The sequence below is a fragment of the Vidua chalybeata genome, chromosome 4, assembly GCF_026979565.1.
Source record: "Vidua chalybeata isolate OUT-0048 chromosome 4, bVidCha1 merged haplotype, whole genome shotgun sequence".
In the NCBI taxonomy this organism is placed as follows: Eukaryota; Metazoa; Chordata; class Aves; order Passeriformes; family Viduidae; genus Vidua; species Vidua chalybeata.
In genome coordinates this window covers 46,939,467-46,961,937 of record NC_071533.1, presented here as the reverse complement: position 1 = coordinate 46,961,937, position 22,471 = coordinate 46,939,467, and the positions used below count along the sequence as shown (strand labels likewise).

At 35.7% G+C, this 22,471-nt stretch overlaps 1 protein-coding gene across 14 annotated transcripts in view; it reads right to left on the bottom strand.

Annotated features, from left to right (window-relative positions):
* The window catches only part of FRYL (FRY like transcription coactivator), a 167,807-nt gene that overhangs the window by 79,732 nt on the left and 65,604 nt on the right, over positions 1-22,471 (bottom strand). For all 14 annotated transcript variants that reach the window (XM_053941934.1, XM_053941937.1, XM_053941935.1 and 11 more), the window contains 8 exons: positions 14,886-15,085; positions 8,549-8,602; positions 4,549-4,688; positions 3,989-4,085; positions 3,364-3,443; positions 2,777-2,857; positions 2,106-2,274; positions 1,157-1,249 (listed from right to left, as the gene is read on the bottom strand). In XM_053941934.1, the coding sequence (XP_053797909.1) occupies positions 1,157-1,249; positions 2,106-2,274; positions 2,777-2,857; positions 3,364-3,443; positions 3,989-4,085; positions 4,549-4,688; positions 8,549-8,602; positions 14,886-15,005 (834 nt within the window). In that variant the 5' untranslated portion in view covers positions 15,006-15,085. The remainder of the gene's footprint in view (positions 1-1,156; positions 1,250-2,105; positions 2,275-2,776; positions 2,858-3,363; positions 3,444-3,988; positions 4,086-4,548; positions 4,689-8,548; positions 8,603-14,885; positions 15,086-22,471) is intronic.

The window sequence follows — 22,471 nt, the reverse complement described above, 5'->3', positions numbered from 1 at the left end:
TCTGCTAATACAGGTAGCATTTTAGACAACAATCCTAGAAACCATCAATCTACTATGATGAAATTAACTGAGCTTGTGGTAAATGGTGAACTTGAATTATACTCAGGTGCCATCATTTCTTGACCTATTGAACATGCTTCAAAAAACCAAGCAAAGCAGCCTGGGAGGAAAGAAAGCCTGTCTTGATGGAAACATTCCCACAAGCAGCATTATAGGCACAGTACATACGACACTGGGATGATAATGAGGTTTTTTTCTTTGTTCATGGCTGCTGTGTGAAATTTCTACTTTTCAATTTAAAACACACAGAGGAGATGATTGACTGCTCCTCCACATAAAGGACTAAATCTAGTGGACATTTACCTCTTCAAATGATTTTTATTTAATTAGCCAAAACCTACATTCTTCCTTCCTACATAAAAGTTCACACTTTCCTTATCAGACTGTAAAAATGTTACACAGCTTACTACAGAAAGAACTTAAAAGGTTTCAGCTAATAAAGAAAAGTCAAAAAGACCCTTGAGCAAACGAATCTTAAACCAAGGAAATTTCAAATGTTTAGAGCACATATAAAATTACACAATGCTCTGGCAATAAAAGTATCAAGAAAACAGACAATTTTGAAAAGTTCTGAAAAAACTTTGGAAACAAGTTAACACACAAGCCAACCTATTTCTCTTTAAGACTGTGAAGGTGCTTGTAATCTATCTAACACTCACAGAATGGTTTGTGTTGGAGGGGATCTTAAAGGTAATCTAGTTCTAACTCCCCCCTCTGCTGTGGGCAGGGACACCTTTCACTAGACCAGGCTGCTCAGAGCCACATCCAACCTGGTATTGAGCATTTCCAGGGATGGGGCATCCACAACTTCTCTGGGCAACCTGTTCGAGTGCCTCACCACCCTTCCAGTAAAGAATTTCTTCCTAAAATCTAATCTGATCCTACCCTCCTTCAGTTTAAAGCCCTTCTCCTTTGTTCTATCACTACATGCCCTTGTAAAACATCCCTTTTCAGCCTCCTTGTGAGCCCTCCTCAGTACCAGATGTCTTTCTGAATCTATAAAAATTTAATATTTGGAGGATTAATTGAAGAATTTTAATGAGAACCCAATTGAAAATGGGAGGAAAAGTATGGCAGGGGGGATTAAAATACTTACAGCAGCCACAGGTATGAGAATTTCCACAAACAACCCAGCAAGTGCATGTTTTATATCTTTATCTTTTACTTCCAGGAAGTACTGAGCACACTCCTTAGTAAGAAAACATTAGAAAAATATTTAGAAAAAAAGAATACAAATATAACTATGCCATAAAAAACACTAGCAGTCTAACATTAGTTGCCTGTTTTAATTTAAAATATGTCATGTATTTGAGTTAGTTTTATATTCCTTAGCAGTATCAACTTCACAAAACATAAGAAACTTTAAAACCTGTTTGCCCAGCAATACAGCTCAATGAATAGAAAGGAGAACATTTGTAATACCAGATAACTATTTACTTTTTACTCAGAATATAAAGAGTACTCAGGATACAAAAGAATATAAATATGCACATTTTCCCTCAGATTATTTTTAAGCTTAAAAAAATTTAATGTTTATCTCTATTAAAATTATTGGAAAATTATATTTTATTTGTATATACTAATTCTCATTTTCAAAGCAATTTGATGCAAAGAAAATTAAAGATAATTAAATATTCCATACGCAATAAATAATCCATAGTGAAGTGTTTTAAAGAAAAATTATGTCTTGGCATCTGATCTGTTAAAAAATTATGTATCAAATAATTCTTTTCCTTTAATACACTGCCTTTATAAAGACAGAAAATTATTTGATTGCTGCCCATTTTCATTCAGTCTTAAATTCATATATTAGAGGTTTGCCACACTACTAAGGCAATTGTGAGAGGTTTCTCCTGATGAGAGGTACTCACAAACTGCAGAGAAACAGGTAATTCACACCTCTGAAAAATCAGGAACTGAACAGAAAAGGATGAAGGATGGCACACAAGTAGAGGGAGTGACTGATCACAGCAAGTGTCATTGCAACTTATTGACTTAAGCATTTAAAATTATACTCATTTCAGTTTTCTGTAGCATTTATTTACCTGCATGAACTGAAATGATGCTTCAAAATCCTCCACAGGATACATCTTTACTCGAAAAAACTTCATTCCCATAATCAAACTGATGATACTCTGTACTACATGAGGACTCTGTTCTTTTTGCCGCAGTTCCTTTAATTCAGTGACAAACTTCTTCCTAACAGCTTGAAACCTGAACAAGGGATACAGATAGCAATTTATTTGCATTCTTAGTTACTTTTTTATGAGGTTGATAATTTTGAAGCAATTTCTTTAGTCTGTAACAATAACAGCAGCTACTGTATGAGAAAAGCAAGGGAGATGAACCCTGGTACTTCAAATCTAGGCAATTAAGAGTGCCTACAAAGATCAGAACATTAGAATATACCAGTGAAGTAAACAACAGTTGACTGGCACAGGGCCTCCTTTCCCTGCCCCTACAAGCTGACTGCAAAGCAATTGTACAAAAGATTTTTTCTTGATTTGTTCAAATGTTTTGTGCTGGAACATTACTCAGACACAACACACTACACCTGACTACATTTGACACTTACAGGATTGTCTACTGGGGACATGAATAGATTCAAATAGCATTTATCATATATTTATATACTATTATTATAATAATATATCAAATAGTATTTAAGTCTACATTGGTCTGTCCCTAAACATGAATACTCAGAGACTGAACTTACTTTGATTGAGCAAGAACCCCTGTCACTTCTGCATATAAGTCTGCAATAATATGCACATTCCCAGTGTTGGTTCCTGAATACCTAAAGAGGAAGAAAAAAAAAAAAAAAAAAAGAAACCCAATAAAGGGAAAAAACCACATTAAATACAATTTTGTTCTTCGAAACCCCAAGCAAATTCTCAAATACAAACAAAAAATTTGTCCCTAGCAGGCAAATTATTACCATAAAAACAATTAAATTCAAACATGAAATGCATGGGTGACATTTAAAGTAATGTAGTTTCATTTCTTATTTTAAAAGAAATGTATTCTGGATAGAAATTTTACTATATTTATCCAAACTCAGACTTTTCTTACTGCATCTGAGGATGCAAATCACTCTGTATATTCTAAGCAAAATAAACTCAGTGCTAGTTGAACACAGCTGTGTTCTTTCAAGATGTGTTTTCAATTTAAAGACATCGACTCCTGCTCATTCACACTGGTATTATCACCAACATGTTACAGGTGAGGCAAAGGAGAGCAATCACAACAAAGAAGCACAGGCTGGTAAAACAAATTATTTTAAAGTACACAAGTGAAACTTACCCTTCCTTATGTTTAAAGTGCTTAAAAGCCAAGTTTAGAACTTCATGTACTAAAGGATCTGGCACTGGATGAACAGGTATCTGAAATGCACATATCACTTACATGTATGTAGCACCTATACATACATGCATGTATAAAGCAAATAAACAGTACTGTGAGATGCCCTGGAGAAATCACTCCCACCAGTGTCCAAGGACACATTCTTTGATGGCATATATCAAGCTAATTGTGGAATATATAACATTTTCACAATCTGCATTGGCATTCTTAGCCAAATAAGGATAATTCTAAAGTGACATTTTAACCTCATTATCCAACAATTTCAATCTGTATTTCAACAACATTTAAGTTGACAAAGGGTACTGAACATAAATTAAATGCTATTTTTTACAGCTCTGCTTTTTGCAGTACATCAGCAGCTTCCCAAGACACATGAACTGAGATAATGCAGGCATGTAAAGAAAAGGCAGGAGAGGCCAAAGGCTTTATGTAACTGAGAGCATAATTACAGCCTTGCATATGCTCATCATAGATATGTTCTAGTTTTTAAAATAAAAATTTAAAGGAGATTATCAAAACCAACATTACAAGCAAAATATTAATTTGCCAAAGCAAAAGATCTTACCTGTTTTAGAACCTCTATTAAAACTAAACAAAAAATGAAATCTACAGCTAAGTCCCTCCTTTCAAGTAGATAATCTCTCTCACGTTGTTGGTCGTCCCTAAAATAAGAAATCAAGAACACAGGTATCAGACACCTGACTGAACACAAATATTGCAGAGACAATGACTGCATTGTTTTTCATGTAATCACTGTTGCAGATGTATATAAAATGGATAGGTGGAAAGACCTGGGGAGATTGGCACAGTACTGACATCTTGTCCCCTCCTCCTAAAAGGACCTGCCAATAATAAAAAAAAAAAAAAAATAAAAAGACAAACTAGCATAGAATTACCAATATCCAACTTCCTTCTGTATATCCACACCAAAATCATTAGGTCACTTCACTTGTATCATCTACACAAGTTAAATACACTACCTTAAAGAAGACTGTGTTTTTTCTACACAAATTTAGGTAAGGACAAATCCAAATACAAAATACTTGTCACAGAAGTACAAGGCACACATTTTCTTATGTGAAAGCACACGAAAATCAAACAGACTTCTGCAAGGAGAATTCTTACCCCTTTGATTTTGTGCTTGACCGAGGTCTATACTCATAAGATTCATCTTCTGTTCCATTTTGGCGCCTGTACCAGTCAAACAAGGTGCGTAGTAAGGAGGGGAGACAGTGCTCTGCTACTGAGCTCATAGAGCTTATCAACTGAAAGAGTAAGAAAAATACTTTAGCCTGATATAGCAATGAAAATCCTACCGTTTAATAAATCTTTCAAATTGTTTTTTAATGTTAAAAACCATATATCGCATAACTTCACAAAGTGGCAACTTCATAGTCATTTTCACCTAGAACAATTACTGCAAATATTACACACTAAGTCCGTTATTATATTAAATTTAAGTAAAGTGTTCCAAAGCTCACAGGGATCACAAAATGACAAATTTATAGACATATAAGGTGTATAAAATCATTGAGAACAAAAAGCAGAGGTCTCAGGATGTCCCTGAATGTTGCCGTACGTATGTCTGAAGTATACACACCTTTACATCACAAATGACAACAGCTAACCCTCCTAAACTGAAGAAGTTTATAACTTTAATAAAACCTAGTTCTTTGGTTATTATATTAAAAAAAAAAATAAGAGCCTTTTAGATACTCTACATTGCCTTTAATACATTTGACTGGTCTGGGTCTCAAGCGATATTTACTTTTAGCATAACTCCCTTATCTTCTGCTTTCTTTCAGAAAATCTGTATAAGTAGAAAACTCATCTGTGCAACAGAGGTGGCAATAGAAACCATTATAGAAGGAAGACTTTAAGATGTTATTAAACTTAAATTATCTAGGCTTCCTTTAACTAAAAACTTAAGATAACTCCTAAGTACCCCAGCTTGGAAAGGAGAAGAATGACTGAAGACAGCAAAATGCCATTATAAACTTGCTTCCAGGAGGCAGCAGGGAGCAAGCCCATTCCCTAAACACAGGCTGGAATGGGGGAGTCACCATGTTGCTCACTGATGCTATGTGTTACTTACCTCTTGGATCTTTCAAATAAGGTTTAAATAGAAGCCATGCTCATGCTGTAACTTATCTATTATTCACTATTCCAGATAACAATATAATATTATGCCATTACATGCTCTGATATAACATTAATGCAGTTATTTCTTTGTCCTCATTTGAAGCATCTTGGGTTTTTAGGTTTGTGGAAGGGATGGGGACAAGTTAACCACAGGCAAACCACAGAAGGACCTCTTAATCTTCTGAATACATTACTTCAGCTTGTTAATTAGTCAGTAATTCAAGTCACGAGAATTAAAGAGTGCTCTGAACTGATGAGTTTATTAGCAGCAGAAAAAGAAGCAAGCTGCATTTTAAGCTTTACTAAACCTTTTCCTTAGGTTTTCCTGCAAGTTTACACAGTTTCTCAATACTAATACCATTCATAAATGTTCATAAAAGTAGTTAGGCAATTTATATTGGCTTCCACAGAAACAAGCATGTATCACATACATTCAAAAATGTCACTGGTAAAATCCTAAACCCAGAAACTACTGGCATAATAAAGCATTTTCCTCTTGAAAAATAAGAAGCTTTACATAATAATTATTTATTTCCTGCCAAGTTTTGCATTCTTTGTATTCTAATAAAAAGGCACTGGAATCACCAGGAAGATGACATCTTTGCTAATATTGCATAGCATTTAAGCAGAACATCAGCTATGTTTCATTTTAAATAATTACTACACTGCCTGGATACTAAATTCAAAATCATATTAAAAAAAAAAAAAGATTTCTTATATAGAAGATCTATTTCTTATACAAGAAAACTCTTTTATTTCAGCCTTACATTATGCCTAGGTTGAAAGCAGCAATCCAGACAAAGTGCTCCTGTAATACCCAGGAGGACAGGGCTGCAACAGACATGACGTATACTTCAGTTCCTCAGAATGAAACAGCAAATCCTGCTCAAGTCTTAAAGGCTGTAACACATTGCTAATTGCTTCACATAACATATCCAACAGCACAGTAAGAGGTAAAAAGAGAGAAGCAAAATTATAGTAAGATGCTAGAGCACAAATTCCAGCTTTGGCCAAAATCCTGATCCTGAAAATGTTGCTCAAGTTGAGCCTAATTATGAACAAGCCTGAACCTCACATACATCTGCTTTCAGTCACTGAGAAGGTCAACACAGGCTTCTGTGTGATCATAAAGTTTTGGTGTCTTAGGACAAGAGTAGGAAATTGCCAAGTATATTTCCTACAACCAACAAAAAAAAAAGAAAAACACAAGCTATTTCAGTTTCAAGCTGTACAAGCAAAATTATTTTAAGAAATGCAATATATGCTCTATAAAAAAATTCCTGTCTGGTAGCTTCCTGATGTGCTAGGAATGCTAAAGAGAAAGCACTGGTACTAAAATGCTAAAATTTTTAACAGTTAGCGAGTGTATCAACATACAATTTTCCTTCTCCTTTTCCAAAATTTCACCTGTTTTAGATTAATTTGTAATATTGTTCCAATTAAGATATCAAATGACAAACAGAAGATTTCTGCTGTTTGGAAATTAAAAGCTATTGATTTTTCAAACTTGTTTTATTAGCAGCCCTCTTTGGTTATGTTTCTAACAAAAATGACTTATAATCCCATTAAATGCTATTTTACCTTTCATTAGAGGGACAGGCAACACTACATGCCTTCCTCCTCCATCCCTCTTCTCATCACTTACTGAGCTGAGAGAACACATCTTAATTAGGTACCACCTTAGTCCCAGGGCCCTCTTGTGTTCCAAGCACGCTCTCTTTATTCACAACATACAACACTTACTAGCTCAGAGCCCATTATTGGTACAGGTAAAGCCACCTTTTCTCCTCAGATTCCTGGCTCCAGAAAGACCTCTGGGTGAACAAGGTTGGCCCAGCAACAACTCTAGCTTCTCTGCTGGATGCTGTGACCTCTGGATCCTCCTCATTCCCACACTTTTACATTTACTTTTTTAATCTGTAATCTTCTGCACTGCTGGAGAATTGTTCTCAATAAGGGTTTTATTCAGTGAGCAACGAACAGAGAGACGCAATCTTAATTCCTTTTGCCAAATAATGTGCAAAATTCCCTAATAAAGTTCATAATCCCAGCCATTCAGATCTGTCTAAAGCAGTTATTCAGTTGCATTAAAGTTCAGATCTTGACTTCAAAGTAGATTACAAATAAGAAAAGAACAAAATAAGAGCTCACACACACATATATACAGATACACAATCAAAATTTTTTTTAAAAAACTGTATTTTCAGGCAAACTAATTTCTTTATATATCATAAAATTTTAAAAGTTACATGTTTTATTTTTTTATTTCTCTTCACTCAGCCTGTTTTTAGAACCTCTGTGTAGACAGAACACTAAGCTTCATATAGTAGATGCTATTCAGGAACACTCAAGAACGGGAACAGGCAATTCATGGGGCTTCCTCTGAACGCTGCCTCTCCACTGCAAGGAAGGGGTTATGGGACACTAACATGCCTACACTATTGAAGAATTAGAAAGACAGACAATAAATAGGAATAAATGGAGCAGAGAGTCTTTCCAGACACAGTTCACTGAGAGGAAGTGAAATGGAATTGGCTAGCAGTTATCTATATTCTCAGCAAAGAACAAAGTAACACGTTAGTAACACTTTGAATCTACCCTATACCTTCTGCCATAGGATCAAAAAGCACTCAGTAAAAGCTGTGTTACTGAAATAAAATTAACACTGTTTATAAAAACAGAACCCCAAACACTCAAACAATAAGTGATAGTAGAAACAAACTAAGACTTTTGGTACTCTAGTGTATTTCAGCATCTTTCTTCCACCAGTTTTCACTGCCACATTCAAATAATTACCTGTTCTAGTAGTTTCTTACTATCACGTTCTACAATGGAAAATAAAGTCTAACTAACATTCAGAATCTAAATCTTCACAGATTCACTTGTGAATGTCCGAAGTTATTACAACAGTGGAACCACTGTTCTGCAAAAGTAAAGCCCACCTTAATCCAGTAAAAGTTGCCTTCAATTATATGTCCCCTACCTGATCAAACTGAAGATCTTCACCTCTTTGAAGAGATCTGGACAAGAGCTTTTCCTGTACAAAAAAATAAAAAGAAACATACATTTCACAATGTCATTGACTATTATCAAAGATAGATTCCTTCTTTCCAGTTACATTACAGAACAAATAAATAACTTTTAATATAAATATTTGCACTGTTTTTTAGATAGAAATATTTCTGCAGATGTGAAGTATACTCCCAAAAATTAATTAAGCAGCTAAACATTAGGAACATTAAAGACTGACAAACAGAAGATGTCAGAGGCCAAACAGGGACCAGCTGGTGGTGGGCGTCAAGTGTAACTTGGAGGGAAAGCCATTCCCATCTCAATTAACAAGTGTATTCATGTTCATATATAGCAACTATTCTAAGTTAAAATAATGATTTTTAAAATGTCTTCACAAAGGCAGAGACAAGTGTTCAATGCATTTCCAATCTGCTCTTCCCCTGAACTGCAGTGAAACACAGCTAGAAGACCTACTCCAGTAAAAGGAAAATGTGAATAATCACTTGTTTTAACTTGAAATAACTGTAAGGGACAAAAAAAATATTATTAGAATTTTACTTACTACAATATTTATTGCTACCAGTAGCATATGACATACTGCTCTGTTAAAAGCAAAATTAAATTATATTCCTGACAAAACAATTTAGTGAGGATTAAAGCATTACAGAAACAAAACATTTACAAACTCTAATAGTAAAGAGTAATTCTTACTAGTCACTGTGTAGAGTATGAAATAATACACTTAAATACCTTTTATACCTTGCTTGGATATCCTGGAAAGTAAAAAAGAAAAAAAAAAGAAAGGTAGAGGAAAAGAAAGAAAAAAAAAGAAAAAAGAAAAAGACGAAAGAACACTGAGTCCTGTGGACTGGCTCTGAGGGTCAATGATTTACAGCAACCCAAGCGGCACAGTAACAGCTTTAAGGGCACACTGCAAAGCAGTAACATATATAAAGATCTGCTGAGCATTCCCTGTTTTAAAAAATTTTAAACTATCCTTCACTTGATAATATAAATGAGTTCAAAATGTTATCTTTCATAAGGTAAGTAAAAAAAAGTACCTTGCAGTAAGCAAACAAGGAAGTTTTATGGAGCAAGGCAAGTCAAGTAGTTAACTTGCCTGGTTTGGCATGCAAAAGGAGGTGTGAGCAATACTGATAGCCAGTTCTGCTCTCAACAGGTTGTAACTCAGCACAAAGTAACTGCTCTGTAGTTTAGTATGAGACAACACCCATGCTGTCAGGCTGTTGACAAAAACTGAGAAAGTCAACATTGCTCGATGATTAACACTTGGAAGGCTGCAAGAGACAGCCTATATGTTCAGCAGATGAAAATTCATATTGCATGTCCCAAATCCAAGGTTTGAACTGGCAACTTGTTTTTTCTTGTCCTAATTGTAATCTTGAAAATACAGCACAGTTTCCAGCATTTTTCCTGTAAGGGCAGCTGTATTTGGTATTAAAAAGAATGCAATATCTGGCAACTATTACAGCCTCTGAAAATTTGAGTTCAACACTGCCCAGGCAGAAAGCATTTGCCTACTCTGAAAGTATAATTTGAAATAATACAGATGCCAATTCCCAAGTTGCTTTCACTTTCCATAATCCAAAGAAATCCACTTAATTATCTATGAAAATACTACCATTATGTTCACTTCCAGTATGCCCAAATTAGAAAACATTTTAAGAAGGGGGTTTCTAGGAAAATGCATTGAGTATTCTGAAAAAGCTTTAGTTTTTGATCAACTGATGTAATAGACAATATACTTACACTGTCTACTCAAAAGCAAGGGGGAAAAGGTTTCACTTTCTTGATTCTTTTAAATTCATGTGATTTTACATGTTAAATCTGTTCAAAACACTGTTATGAGAATTGGTATTTTGAAGATATACTAAAAATTCTAGAGACCACTTGCAAAGCCAAGTTTTCTTTCAGCTAGCAGGCTTCCCTCCTTTTTTTTTTTTTACACAGCAACGCCTGCTAGAGATGAATGCGTGTTATCTGTATTATGCTTTCAGATAAACTGCACAATAATTGCTAGCTTATCTATAAAGCAGAAATACAAGAAATGTTTCACTCTATACAAACATTGTGTCATCGCTAATTAAGTTAAATGACAAAAACTAGAAAACTATTTCCTTATAAGATGGAAAAGTGACTTTCCTGTAAGAAGATGGGAAAAGTAAGGTTCCCTAAGTCTCCTTAGGATACAACATCCCAACAAACCATGTTTCCACCATAATACTACAAAACTATTATACAAGTGAAGAAACCCTGGGTTCACTATACCCATTGTGTGTGTCTAAACCTGAAAATCGCTAAAGAAAAGAATGACAAATCAAAGAGAAATGAAATAATCTGTAAGTCTTTACACAAAGAATTTAAAATCCATGTCAACAGAGAGCAAACTAGTTCTGAAAGTTTAGCTTCCCTCCCATAATCCACACTAATTTAGATACTTCTGTATATCAAATGTTTAAGATTTTAAGGTCAGAAAGAATGAAGACCTTACAAGTTCATAACCAACTCTATTATGTTTCCTCAGCACTAAGGATCTTAACTGTTAAAAGGTAAATGTACTGTAGAGTTAATGTAACACTGACCAAACAAACCTGATATAATCAAATAATACTCTTGAACCCAACCACAGGTTTATCAAGTCCTTTGAATTATTTGGCTTTAAAATCTATTTTTTTAATGTCTTCTCTACCTCTACTTTGTCATGGCTCCAGTCATCTCACATGATATAAAAATATCTATTCAACAGCATAAAGTAAAGGTCTGGAAACTCTAACTGAATTAATAACTTAAGATTTATTTTTGTGGCTTCCTGAAGTTCAGAGAGAGATTAAAATAATAGGTCTACATTTATCTTTTACAAGTGAAATGAAAAAAACCAAAACACTATTGCATTAAGCAAAGAGCAGTTTGCATCCATTGTGTAAAGGAGAAATGTCAACATACAGCAGGCAGCAGGGATCAGGATGTGCATGTGCTGTGCAAACAACTGCACCCATGGAAAAAGGTACCACCCATTGGCCCCTCTCCAGCGTTCCCTGGCACTGGCCTCTGGTGGCTAGCACACCTCAGCAGGGTGGCTCAGGTGTGCACAGCAAACTCGAGTGTTTCTGGCTGTGCTCCAAGCTGCAGGGAAGAAACCAGACAAGGGATGCTGCCTTGCCTCCTGCAGCCCAAGGGCTGCGCAGTGCACCCTTGCCCCAGGGGCAAGCAGAATACTGCGCTAAATTTTGCTTCAGATAAACTTTTGAAAGCACCAAAGCAAGACTTACAAAAGTGTACAGTGCTAGTCTGAGCCATGTATAGTATTTCCATAACAGAATAAAATTGTGTTGGTAACTGCCTTAAATACTCTTGCTAGTTGTGACATCAACGTGAGACAACTACCATTCAGTAGGTGGCACCATGTTAAACACTCTGCTTAAATTCTAACAATTCATATTTACATGCAGCTGACAAAATGCAAAATAATTGAGTTTATTGCTAATCTTTTTATCTGTTATGGTTTATGTCACATCTGGGGAATGCTGGTGTCATTCCTCAGTGTCATCCCTCTCAACTGAGAAGGAGTATTTTTTAAGCTACAAGACTACTCTTGGGCTCTCTTTTCCTTTAAAACTATATACTGCTGCAAAAGACTTAGCATTGCTGGTTAAAAAAAGAAATGGTTTTATTTTATTTATTCACTGAAAGGATGATCTTCCTTCCTGTCATTACACTTGCTGCTTTCATTTATTCATTTATTTTAAGCATTTGCTGATAAGCTCTATCTGTAACTTTGAAAATGCTGAGGTATTACAATTTTGCAAGCAGAGTTAATTAAATTAGTAAGAAGAAATTGGGTAAAAATCACAGCCAGAGAAACAATTTAGTAATTTTTGAAATCATAAGTCAGTTACTTTTAAATGTAATCCATACATCTAGCAAAATCCATACATCTAGCAAAAATTATATTACCCCTCACTCACAGATGCTGTCTTGATCTGCAGTGACTTTTTTAAATTTATATTTTAATTAATTTTTGTTCCCCTACTGTCATGTTCAAGTTTTAAAAACTGTCTAGCTCCTAATTTTGATTGGACTGGCTTTAAATTCTCTCAAACAGCTTCACCCAACAGCCTAGCTTCATTTAAGATTTATGTAACTCTATATATATTCTTCACACTTTTGTTTGCAGCCAAGTCATTCCACAAAATCAAATTACACTAAAATAATAAAGGGCTTTCCACTCTTCCATTAAAACCTTTTATCCAATCACAATCAGTGCTTTCCTGGTGCTCTTCCAGCCTTTTAATGTTTCTTTTTAAATTTCATACACTAGAACTGAATGTTCAGTATTTAATTCTACATACAGAAATAAAGCTGCTTCAATATTTCAGTATTTCCTTTCAGTAGGACACCTAAGGATTCCCTTCTACCTCTTTATGTTATACAGGCTGAGGTTGTTTCACTTTTCCACAGCTTTTGGCTCTCTTAATTTGCTGGTTTTCTATACAATCCTTCTCACTCACCAATAGAAAATAAGGAAAGCTGACTATACATATAAATTACATTTGATTCCATTAAAACACATTTTGTTTAAATGAATTCAGCTTAGTAAATGAACACAGACAAAACTGTTTAAAACCTTTATAGAGGACTACTTTAGTAGTATTTGTAATTTCTTACTTTATCCTAAAAAAAATATACAGACTGTAAACACACAAAATACTGACTTCAGATTCTTATCAGTAAAAAAATCTTGACTAAGGTAAACCTCATGCAATTATCATAAAATCTCAGAAGGGCAAAAGAGCTGGGAATCACCCTTCTGTGAAAAGCGAATTATTTAATTAGTTTCATGGGGGTTCTAATTTTTAATCTGGTGAGATGTTTCAATTTTGTATGATTAACAGATTTAAAAACATTTGTTTAATTAACAGTCAACAGCATGGCAATGAGATACAACATTGATTGTATCAATTGATGACAGAGGACTTATTTTATCTGGTCTAGGGAAAAATTTTGCAGCACAAATGAACTCCAGGGCTATTATATTTGCCTTGCTCCCATTATTCTGGTTAGATTTGGCTCCAAACTAGCCATGTCTGCAGGAAAAGCCCTATTCAGCCCACCTCAGTTCCAAGCAGTCTGTCCCTCTGGCCAAGCACTGCCCTCCCAGTCTGTTCAGCCAACGGATGGAAATGGGGCTGGAGGAGCAGCATTTGGCACATAGATGGACAGTGGACCTACCAGCCTTTCCACCCACAGCATCACTGCCACTACAGCTCTCCTCTCATTTTTAGCCAGGTACCCTTCATTGCTTGTGTGCCCCTTTTGCTACGAAGTCTTTTTGTTTTCTTATAAACCCCTCCTGAATACCTTACTTTTCTGGATATCTTAAAAACAAAGAGACAAGTTATATTAAAGTTGTGAACTTGCCTGGTGCACACAGACATATATATATAAAGAATAGGTATAAATAAAAGTTTCATTTTCCTCAGCCTCAGTTGTAGTTGAAGATGATTCCATAATCCACAAAACAGTTTTAGTCCTGCTTTTGTGTTCTTTTGGACTGCTTCCTAAGAAAACTTTTTCCTGAAGTTTCAAAACTGGGGGTCAAATGCTCACATATGCACTTTCTGCACATGAACACTTCAGCAAGCAGCAGCTGTCAATAGAAGCTTTCTGTGAGCTGGCCTTCTGCTAGCCACAGCATCTCACCTGCCCAGTGAATTTCCAGGTTAAAAAAAAAAAAATCTGCTTTTGTTTGTTGTGGCTTTGGGGTTTTGGGTGTTTTTTTTCAGAAATTTCCAAATTAAAAGAAAACCATTTATTTCAGGACCACAAGGTCTCGATCACCAATGGAATTTTGCCTTGTTGCTTAATCTCCAATATATGCAGACTACTACATTATTCCAGGTGTTAGTATCATTACTTTGGAAAACAAACCAAATGCATATTTCCTTGAAAGTATTACTTAAAAGAAACACTGACAGGAAACACACTTCACAGTATTAATGAAGGAATATTTTTTGTTGTTCCTATTTCCCTTTGTAACTTCACAGACCTTAGGGATACACTAAGAGGTCTTGTTTCCAGTAACTACTAGGTAACAGTTTTGACACAAGTCAATAAAACAAATCAGATAGCAACCCTGTTTGCAGAAGCTTATTTATTCCTGAAGTAATCTCTTTGAAAAGTCAACAATATCTGGGAGTGCTTTCTTCAGTAACCATACATACGATAAATCAGCCTATTTCAGAACAAAACAAGACCGTTTTGAGAGATACTATAAAAAAAGGACTCACCAAAGGTTCAGCCATTACAAGTTCAATTTTCTTTTCAGCTTGAACAGCAAATTCAGCAAAGAGGCTTTTGATGACATACTCGCCCGGTTTCACATCTGGGTCAATAGTAATGTTAGACATGATGATGCCTCTCTTTTCCCAGGTGGAAACAACACTTGGAGAAACTCTACGTTTATTTACTCTGCTGGGTGGTGCGGAGGCTATAGGTAAAAAACAAGAAAAACACAGAGCTATAAAGCAGAGCTTCTAAACATGGTGCCAGTCAGTTTCCCATTCATCACACACACATTTTCACACATTAAATTCCCTAAAACAGAAGGAAACAACTAACTGTAACATACAACAAGAATTTGTTTTAGTTAGGTTGGAATTTCTACTCTTAAGTTACACAAGGGTTTACAATGTTGGTCACTTCTGTTACCAATCCAATGCTCTACAGTGACCATGATTAACACACACTACTTTCAGTTCAAGTATGACTAAAAATCAGAAGGTTGAATGGAAAGGGTTATATCCCCTATAGTATGAGAAGCATTCCTTGATTCCACTTTATAGATCATCCATTAAGTTCATGTTTCTATTTGGTGTCCAAATACCTTCAAGAGAAATTCTTCCTTGGCACTTTTTGTCAGTAAGCTGATTTTCCTAACAAGAATGCAAACCCTTTATAGACATGTCATGCTAACTGATCTTCTAGTCCCACATTAAAAACTTGTTTCTTGTAAGAAATATTTATTAATCAATACAAATAAAACTGTATATATATTTCATTTTCTAAGAATTAATGCTTTTGCTTTCATACCAAAATTGTCATATACAAACTTTACATGTAGTTATCCACCTTTATTTTTTCTTTCTCCCAAAGCACTCCAAACCATTTATTTACTGGGAAAGCTGCCAGCAATGAGAACTGCGGTACTGAAAATCATGTTTCAGAACTCACACACAGAGGTTCAATACACAAAACAATCACAGTTAATAATTACAATTCTTGTCTTGCACACTATATATCAAAATAACTGTTGACACCTCTTAATGATGACCCAGATATACCAAGGTAGGTCTGATATTTCCCTGGTTTATTCCATGACTGCAGATGTTATTTTTCAATTGATATTAGGAATTGTTATTAATAATTCTTATCTATTTACATTATGATTTTATTTTCGTAAGACAATCATGCAGGGAGCCTAGTTCCCATCTGTTTCATTCTGCTACATTTCGTGATGTGTTTAGGTAAGCTTTTTTAAGGCTTTTTGTAGGTAAAGTGTGAGGAGACACATTTGATTTATTTTGCTGAACGTGAAATTTTTTTTACATGTTCTCAGTTTTTACATGTGCAAACCCTATAAGCTAAATATTATCCACAATTTTTTCTCAAATGGCTTTTTCAACTCATTTATGAAAAAAACATGAGACCAAACATGGAGACCAAATGTTGGTACATCACATCTTCTCAACTTAAGTCTTGGCCATTCATTATGTTTTCTATCAATTCAGAAAGTTACATTTTACATAATATAACACAGACTCACAAAACTTCCATTGAAATGTATCATTTATCAAATGCACTAGTGAAGTGAGAAATTCTGCAGGAGTGAAAACTGAATGCCCCCAACTATCTTGTTTCTAATCCAAAAGGAAGGTTACCTTGCACAAGATTATGAGTACTACACATGACTTATTTTTAATGTCTACACTACTGTACAAACTTGATATTTAGCTGGAGCAATGCATATTTTTTCCTGTTGTACAAAACAGGAAATAAACATAAATTGCAGAATCCTTTCTTTGAGGCTGGAAAGACTTGCACAAGGTCACAAAACTGAGTTCCCAGGAACCAAGGGTAACACCAGAACAACAGGCACACACTGCATGTCATAAAACATTTCTAAACATCCTCTAACACTTCAATCCAGCACTTTGATCTCAGTAACAGAGGCCCTAAAAGACAGAGAAGAGCATGTCCCACACAGCCAGAGACAATGGGACATCACAGACACTGCCATGATTTAGATCCCTATGGTAGAAGCTCACTACATATAAGTACACAAAAGCATTAAGAAACAGAACAAAGCACAGGCTGCAAAAGGAAGATGACAGCCCAAAACTCTTTCTCATCCCACATCTGATGATTGGCTCATCCTTCAGTACAGAAACATAAACATTGCAGGGACTTGAAAAAATATTTAATGTCTTTACAATGCCTATGTTCTCCAGCATCCATACTCTTGACATCCTTAAGCATCAATCAAAAGGCAGCCCAGAAAATGAGAGATGAAAATGTGTCAAAAACAAGAGCACAGAGGTTTGAGAAGAGGTGAAAAGAAGGAATAAAGACATCCTTCATAGCCATAGCAGGTAACAAACAGAAATACCAAGCATGGGATAGGCAAAACAGAAATTTGAGTAGCTAAGGGCCCACAACAGATACCATATATTTCTAACATTTGCAGTTGCTTTTATCCTAAATATGAAAGTTTGTGAGACAGCTAAAGCCTTGTTCTAGTCAACAAACAAGATGGACTGTCTTATTTTAAAAGACATATTAATGCTAACAGGCTGGAAAGAAATGAGACTGTTTAAATCTCCTTTTGAATATCATTACTTATGTCTTGTCAGAAGAAATTTAGCAAAGCAGCAGCTTCAGCTCATTCCAGACTTACTTACTGGATACGCCACAACTGTCGCATGATCTGGACTGAAGCGAATATGCCAGAGCTCTGGTCCAGTTCCTGCTCCTGAAGAGTGAGGAGCTGGCACTCAACCAGCTCTTTTCACTCTCTGGGGAAACTAAGAAAGACCACTGTGCCACTGTGCTCCTTAATCCCAAACTATATTCAGATGTAGACAGTTAGGTAGGTAACTCTTAATAGCGTGTTTACGTAATACATTTCTGTCTTCAGATTTTAAAAGATCACATTCAAAAAGCCCCTGTCACTTAAGAATCAGGAAACATTGAGAGCTGATCATCTTTAAAGTGCTATCTTTCCTTTATGTTAGCAATTCAATCCTCAGTAAAAGAGACCACCTTAGTATGTTAACTTTAAAAGCTATAAAACAGCTTCCCTCACTAAGGATGAAGGGCTGTCTACACTGATCTGAACACAGGTAAACTCCTTCCTCAGGCTCAAGCAAAACCATTAGAAATTGATAAACTGGACAAAAATCTAATGCTGGCAAGAAAAAAAGGAAGCAACTGGACTTTAACCAGACTAGCTCTTGTAAATGCTGCAGAAATTTCAGTACAAGGCAGAGGTCACGACCATGCAGCCAAGGAAATGGTCATGACCATAAGCCAGGACAGCCTTATATGCACCAGCATTAGCAAGCCCCACTGCTTGGCTATAGTTTCACACAGCCCCCTTTGGATGGCACATGCTGCAGTACTGACAAGGGATGCAATCCCTTCCAGCCAGCTCTCTCCCTTCCTGTGCAAGCAAACATAACAGAGTCAGCTGTGCAAAGAACTGAACTGGAAAAGCAGCATGCATATTAATTTTTCCCCCACGTTAATTTTGACACAATCATTTGTCCAAGGCACGTATCACATACAGGTATGTGCCAGCACAGAGTCAGTGCAGGGACAGGGCTTGCCTTTTAACTCTTTCAGCAGCAAAGCAGAGCCAAAGCTATCCTACAGCCATTCACGTTACTAATCTCTGTGTTCACATGCACAAACTCTCCAGGTGGCAATGAACTTACCACCCCCAAAAAACAAGGGGAAACTGTCAAACTGAAGCAATTATAAACACTGCCATGAGAGTATTACAAATACCTTAGTTTCGCTAAAATGTAAGAGTACATAAAAGGAAGAAAAAATTAGGATTTACTTTCATCCATGAACTTGCTGAGGACTCTAATTCACATTAGCATCGAGACTCTTGTCTTGCATATAACAATGTTCATGGTTTTATCTGCTTTGTAAAACCAGTAATTTAGTTAAATACACACAGAAAAACATGTAGGAGGGAAAATGGAGAGGGAGCTCGACTGTTTAATAAGTAAATATACAAGAGTTTATTAAAGAAAAGTCAAAATCTATTCTCATATTTCTTAGCTAGGTCAAACGACATTATTATCTGGTATAATTACATTCAGTGGGATTAATTCACTCATGAATTTGCAATCAATAAAATTGTAAGAAGGATCTATATGAATTTAAATATGCTTAATGGAAAAAAAAGTCATTGCAGGACAGGATTAAATAACTTTTTCTGCTATTCTTTACCATCAAAGCATAAGCCATTCTTTACTCTTAGCTGCCAGAGAAAACGTAAGTCTCAAACATCTTTAAGCTTCAAAACATGAAGCATTCTACAAAACTTCAGATGAGATCTGGAACCAGAAACCATACAACTTGCAACAGTTCAAAACTAAAAAACTACTTTCATAAATCGCTTGAAAACAGTGAATATTATCCACTTGAAACAATATCCTGTTTGTTTGCTCTGATGTGAGCTACTGCTATGTGGGAAATCTGGGAGCAATGCAGTAAGGAAATCTTTGTTAAACAGTATTGTTTGGTTGCTAGGGCCACACCAAATTGTTTGGATAGTTGCAAGGAACAGTAAAACAATACAAAGGCTAATTAGACAGACAACACACTCCTAGGTCAAAAGGCAACACGCCCTGATGTATGCTCAATGAAAAACAAAGTTGTTTCATGTTAAACACAAGTGTCTAGAACTAGAAAAGGTTATTTAGTACCCAATTTGATAATAAAGAATGCTACTATTTTATCACCCTGTTTCTCTTCACACAGCCCAAATGCAGCAAGTATTTGAGGATACAAAGTAGCATCCTATTTACCAATGAGACTATTCAGGGTTCAAACATAAAAGGTAACTGGAAGGTAATGAACACACCCCAGCCAGTGTCAGCTGATGAGTCCATTTTACTTCATGGCTAATACAAAATGATGATTTTTAGCTTTCAGATTTTTTTGGGGGGGTACTACTTTACACTTAGCCAAGCATTGGCACTTCATATGTGCTTTTCCCCCAAGTTTTTTGCGGTTTTTGCTTTAACTGAAATTTGGGTTCAGGTGCTGCTGTGTCTCAGGAAGTTGGAATGCTCAGACTGAAGCAAAACTTCCATTAGGTATCTCCCCTCTTTCCAGATATCTGAAAACACAGCTGGAATTACTTTATTGCTTTTTAAAATAAGGTACCCAACTATAAAATAAACATGCTCAACACAATCTTGAGGGGCTCTGCAGTTTTCATCAAGCAGATTTATATTCTTGGTTGCTATTTTTATAATTAATTGCTAAAGTAGTAGATCATTTTACATCACTCACATTTAGCAATTAAGCTTTTTACTGTTATTTTTGAAGCACATGTAATTTCAGAGGTACTTCATATTTCCTGTGACACTTGTTGTAGAATAGGGTTTGCATGTCCAACTGACAATACAAAAATTTCCAAAGACTAAAAATATGACGTGTGGTTACTTAAAGGAATTTTAATTAAGCTCCTTGCTTTCTACTCTGATAACATCTAGAGTATTTTATCCTGCCTCACAGAAATTATATTAATATACATGGAAACTTGTCTGTAGTGATTATTAGAGTGTTTAATAACAAAAAATCTTTAATTATTTTACCAAAAGAATATTTTTTTTCTAAAAAGGATGTCAATGCTCAAAAAAGATGGCAATCTATCCAGAATCATCCCAACAAATTATGACTAGAGCCCAAATGTTAAACCTAGGTTTCCCATGTCCCTGAACAGAACTTTGTTTTTCAGAGCAACTTCTTCACTAAATTTATCATTATTTCACAATTCTGAAAGTCCTGTTGACCATCGGGTTTCTACTGTTTCCAAAGTCTGCTTGCTCCTACCAGTGGAAAATAAAGTCTTATGACTTGAAAGAAAGTACAGTAAACAGCTTTATGAACACAATGAAATTCAGCAAACACTGCTCTAAAAACAGGTGCACATTCCAGATCTTAGCTTCCAACCTATAAGCAAATACAAAGAAAGAGCCATTCTTCACTCAAATCTCTTGGATTTGCTTTCACAGTAGTGATGGGAGGATGTAGTTTACCTGGGTTGCTGAAGCATGTGATGGCAGAGCAGACAAGCAGGTCTACTTCACTGCAGTGGTTTTTGTTCCAACTATGTAGCACTACTGATAGTGCATGAAGCCTGTCTGAAAGCTGGATTTATCCCTGCCTCACTTGCTCCAGCTATACTGAATCCCTGCTGATGTCATGCACACCCAGTACTGTGGCACACGTGGCTGTCTCCTTGGTTCACCAGCATCAAACGCGCTAGACTCAGCAGTCTCTGCAGAATTAGCAGACACTTCTGCATTATACTGCATTTATTCAGACTTTCTCATTTATTTCATTAACACTTATTTACCAGCAAGGTGGTAGCAATCTTAAACTGTGCTACTAGATACAATAAAAGAGAAAAAAATTGCAAACTCATAAAATAGATACTCATTTTGAGCACATCCATTTTTATACAAGTGCTATTCTGATTTTCTTGGTTATGTAAATTATTCTCAATAATATGTTTAGACAGATCAAGAAACTGAGTTTCTGCTAGATGCCCTTTTTTGAGGCATTCTTATGAGGTCCTTAAAAAACCCCATACCTAATATGAATATTAATCTTGATACTGGTATGAAACACTCAATGCCAAGGCAGAGGCAAAGCAGCCTCCTGACACCAGAGCAATGTCACTTTACATTTTACAAGGTAACCTAAATAATGTGAACAAAATTCACAGTCTTTGACAGTGAAATTAAGCATCTATTATGGACGACTGACCACACATTTTCATAGAGTGTGACGTCTAGATATTCCTTTGTTTTATATAATACACATGAACTGATTGGTAACACCACAAATACAAACACAACAGTAGAACTGGTATCAATTTGATACATTAGAATGTACAGGATCAAGAAAACAAACCTGCTCTTTTTCCCCTATTTCTCATACCTTAGTCTGAATACATAGTTCTTGATGCACAAACTTCCTATTATTTTCAATACAGACTACACAATTAATTCATCCAGCAACACCAGGTATAGAATTCTCTATTCTTTCTCTGTGTTGGCAGTATGCAGTGAATTTTCTTTGGAAAATGTTTAACAGATTTTGGCTTCATACATGTGTCCAACTACACAACAGGCAAAGAAGAACTATTATCTCACTAACAGGTCCCATGGACTGAGCCCAGAGTGCAAATTCTTACCTCACCTCTCTCAATTCTTTACTGGTTTTAAGTGACTTATGGAAACAAGTAACCAGCAGTAGTAGCTGGTACTTATGTCATGCATTTATGACACGTCACACGATGATAAGATGAATGGGTTACCTACCTGTGAAGTAGAAACAGGCTTGCAAGTGGCTTTGTTCAGTGGTATGGTTCACTGTAAAGTTTGTAAAGCCAAGTCCAACCTTTCAGTGAGAGGAAGTTTTATGTGTATTGATAACTTCCTCTCCACGTCTAAATCGGAACTCACATTTTACTTCTGCAGCAGAAACACTGCCCTATTAAAAACTTCTCTAAGGCATTTCAGATATGTTTAATTTCAGCCAAACTCTGGGACAAAGAAACATAAAT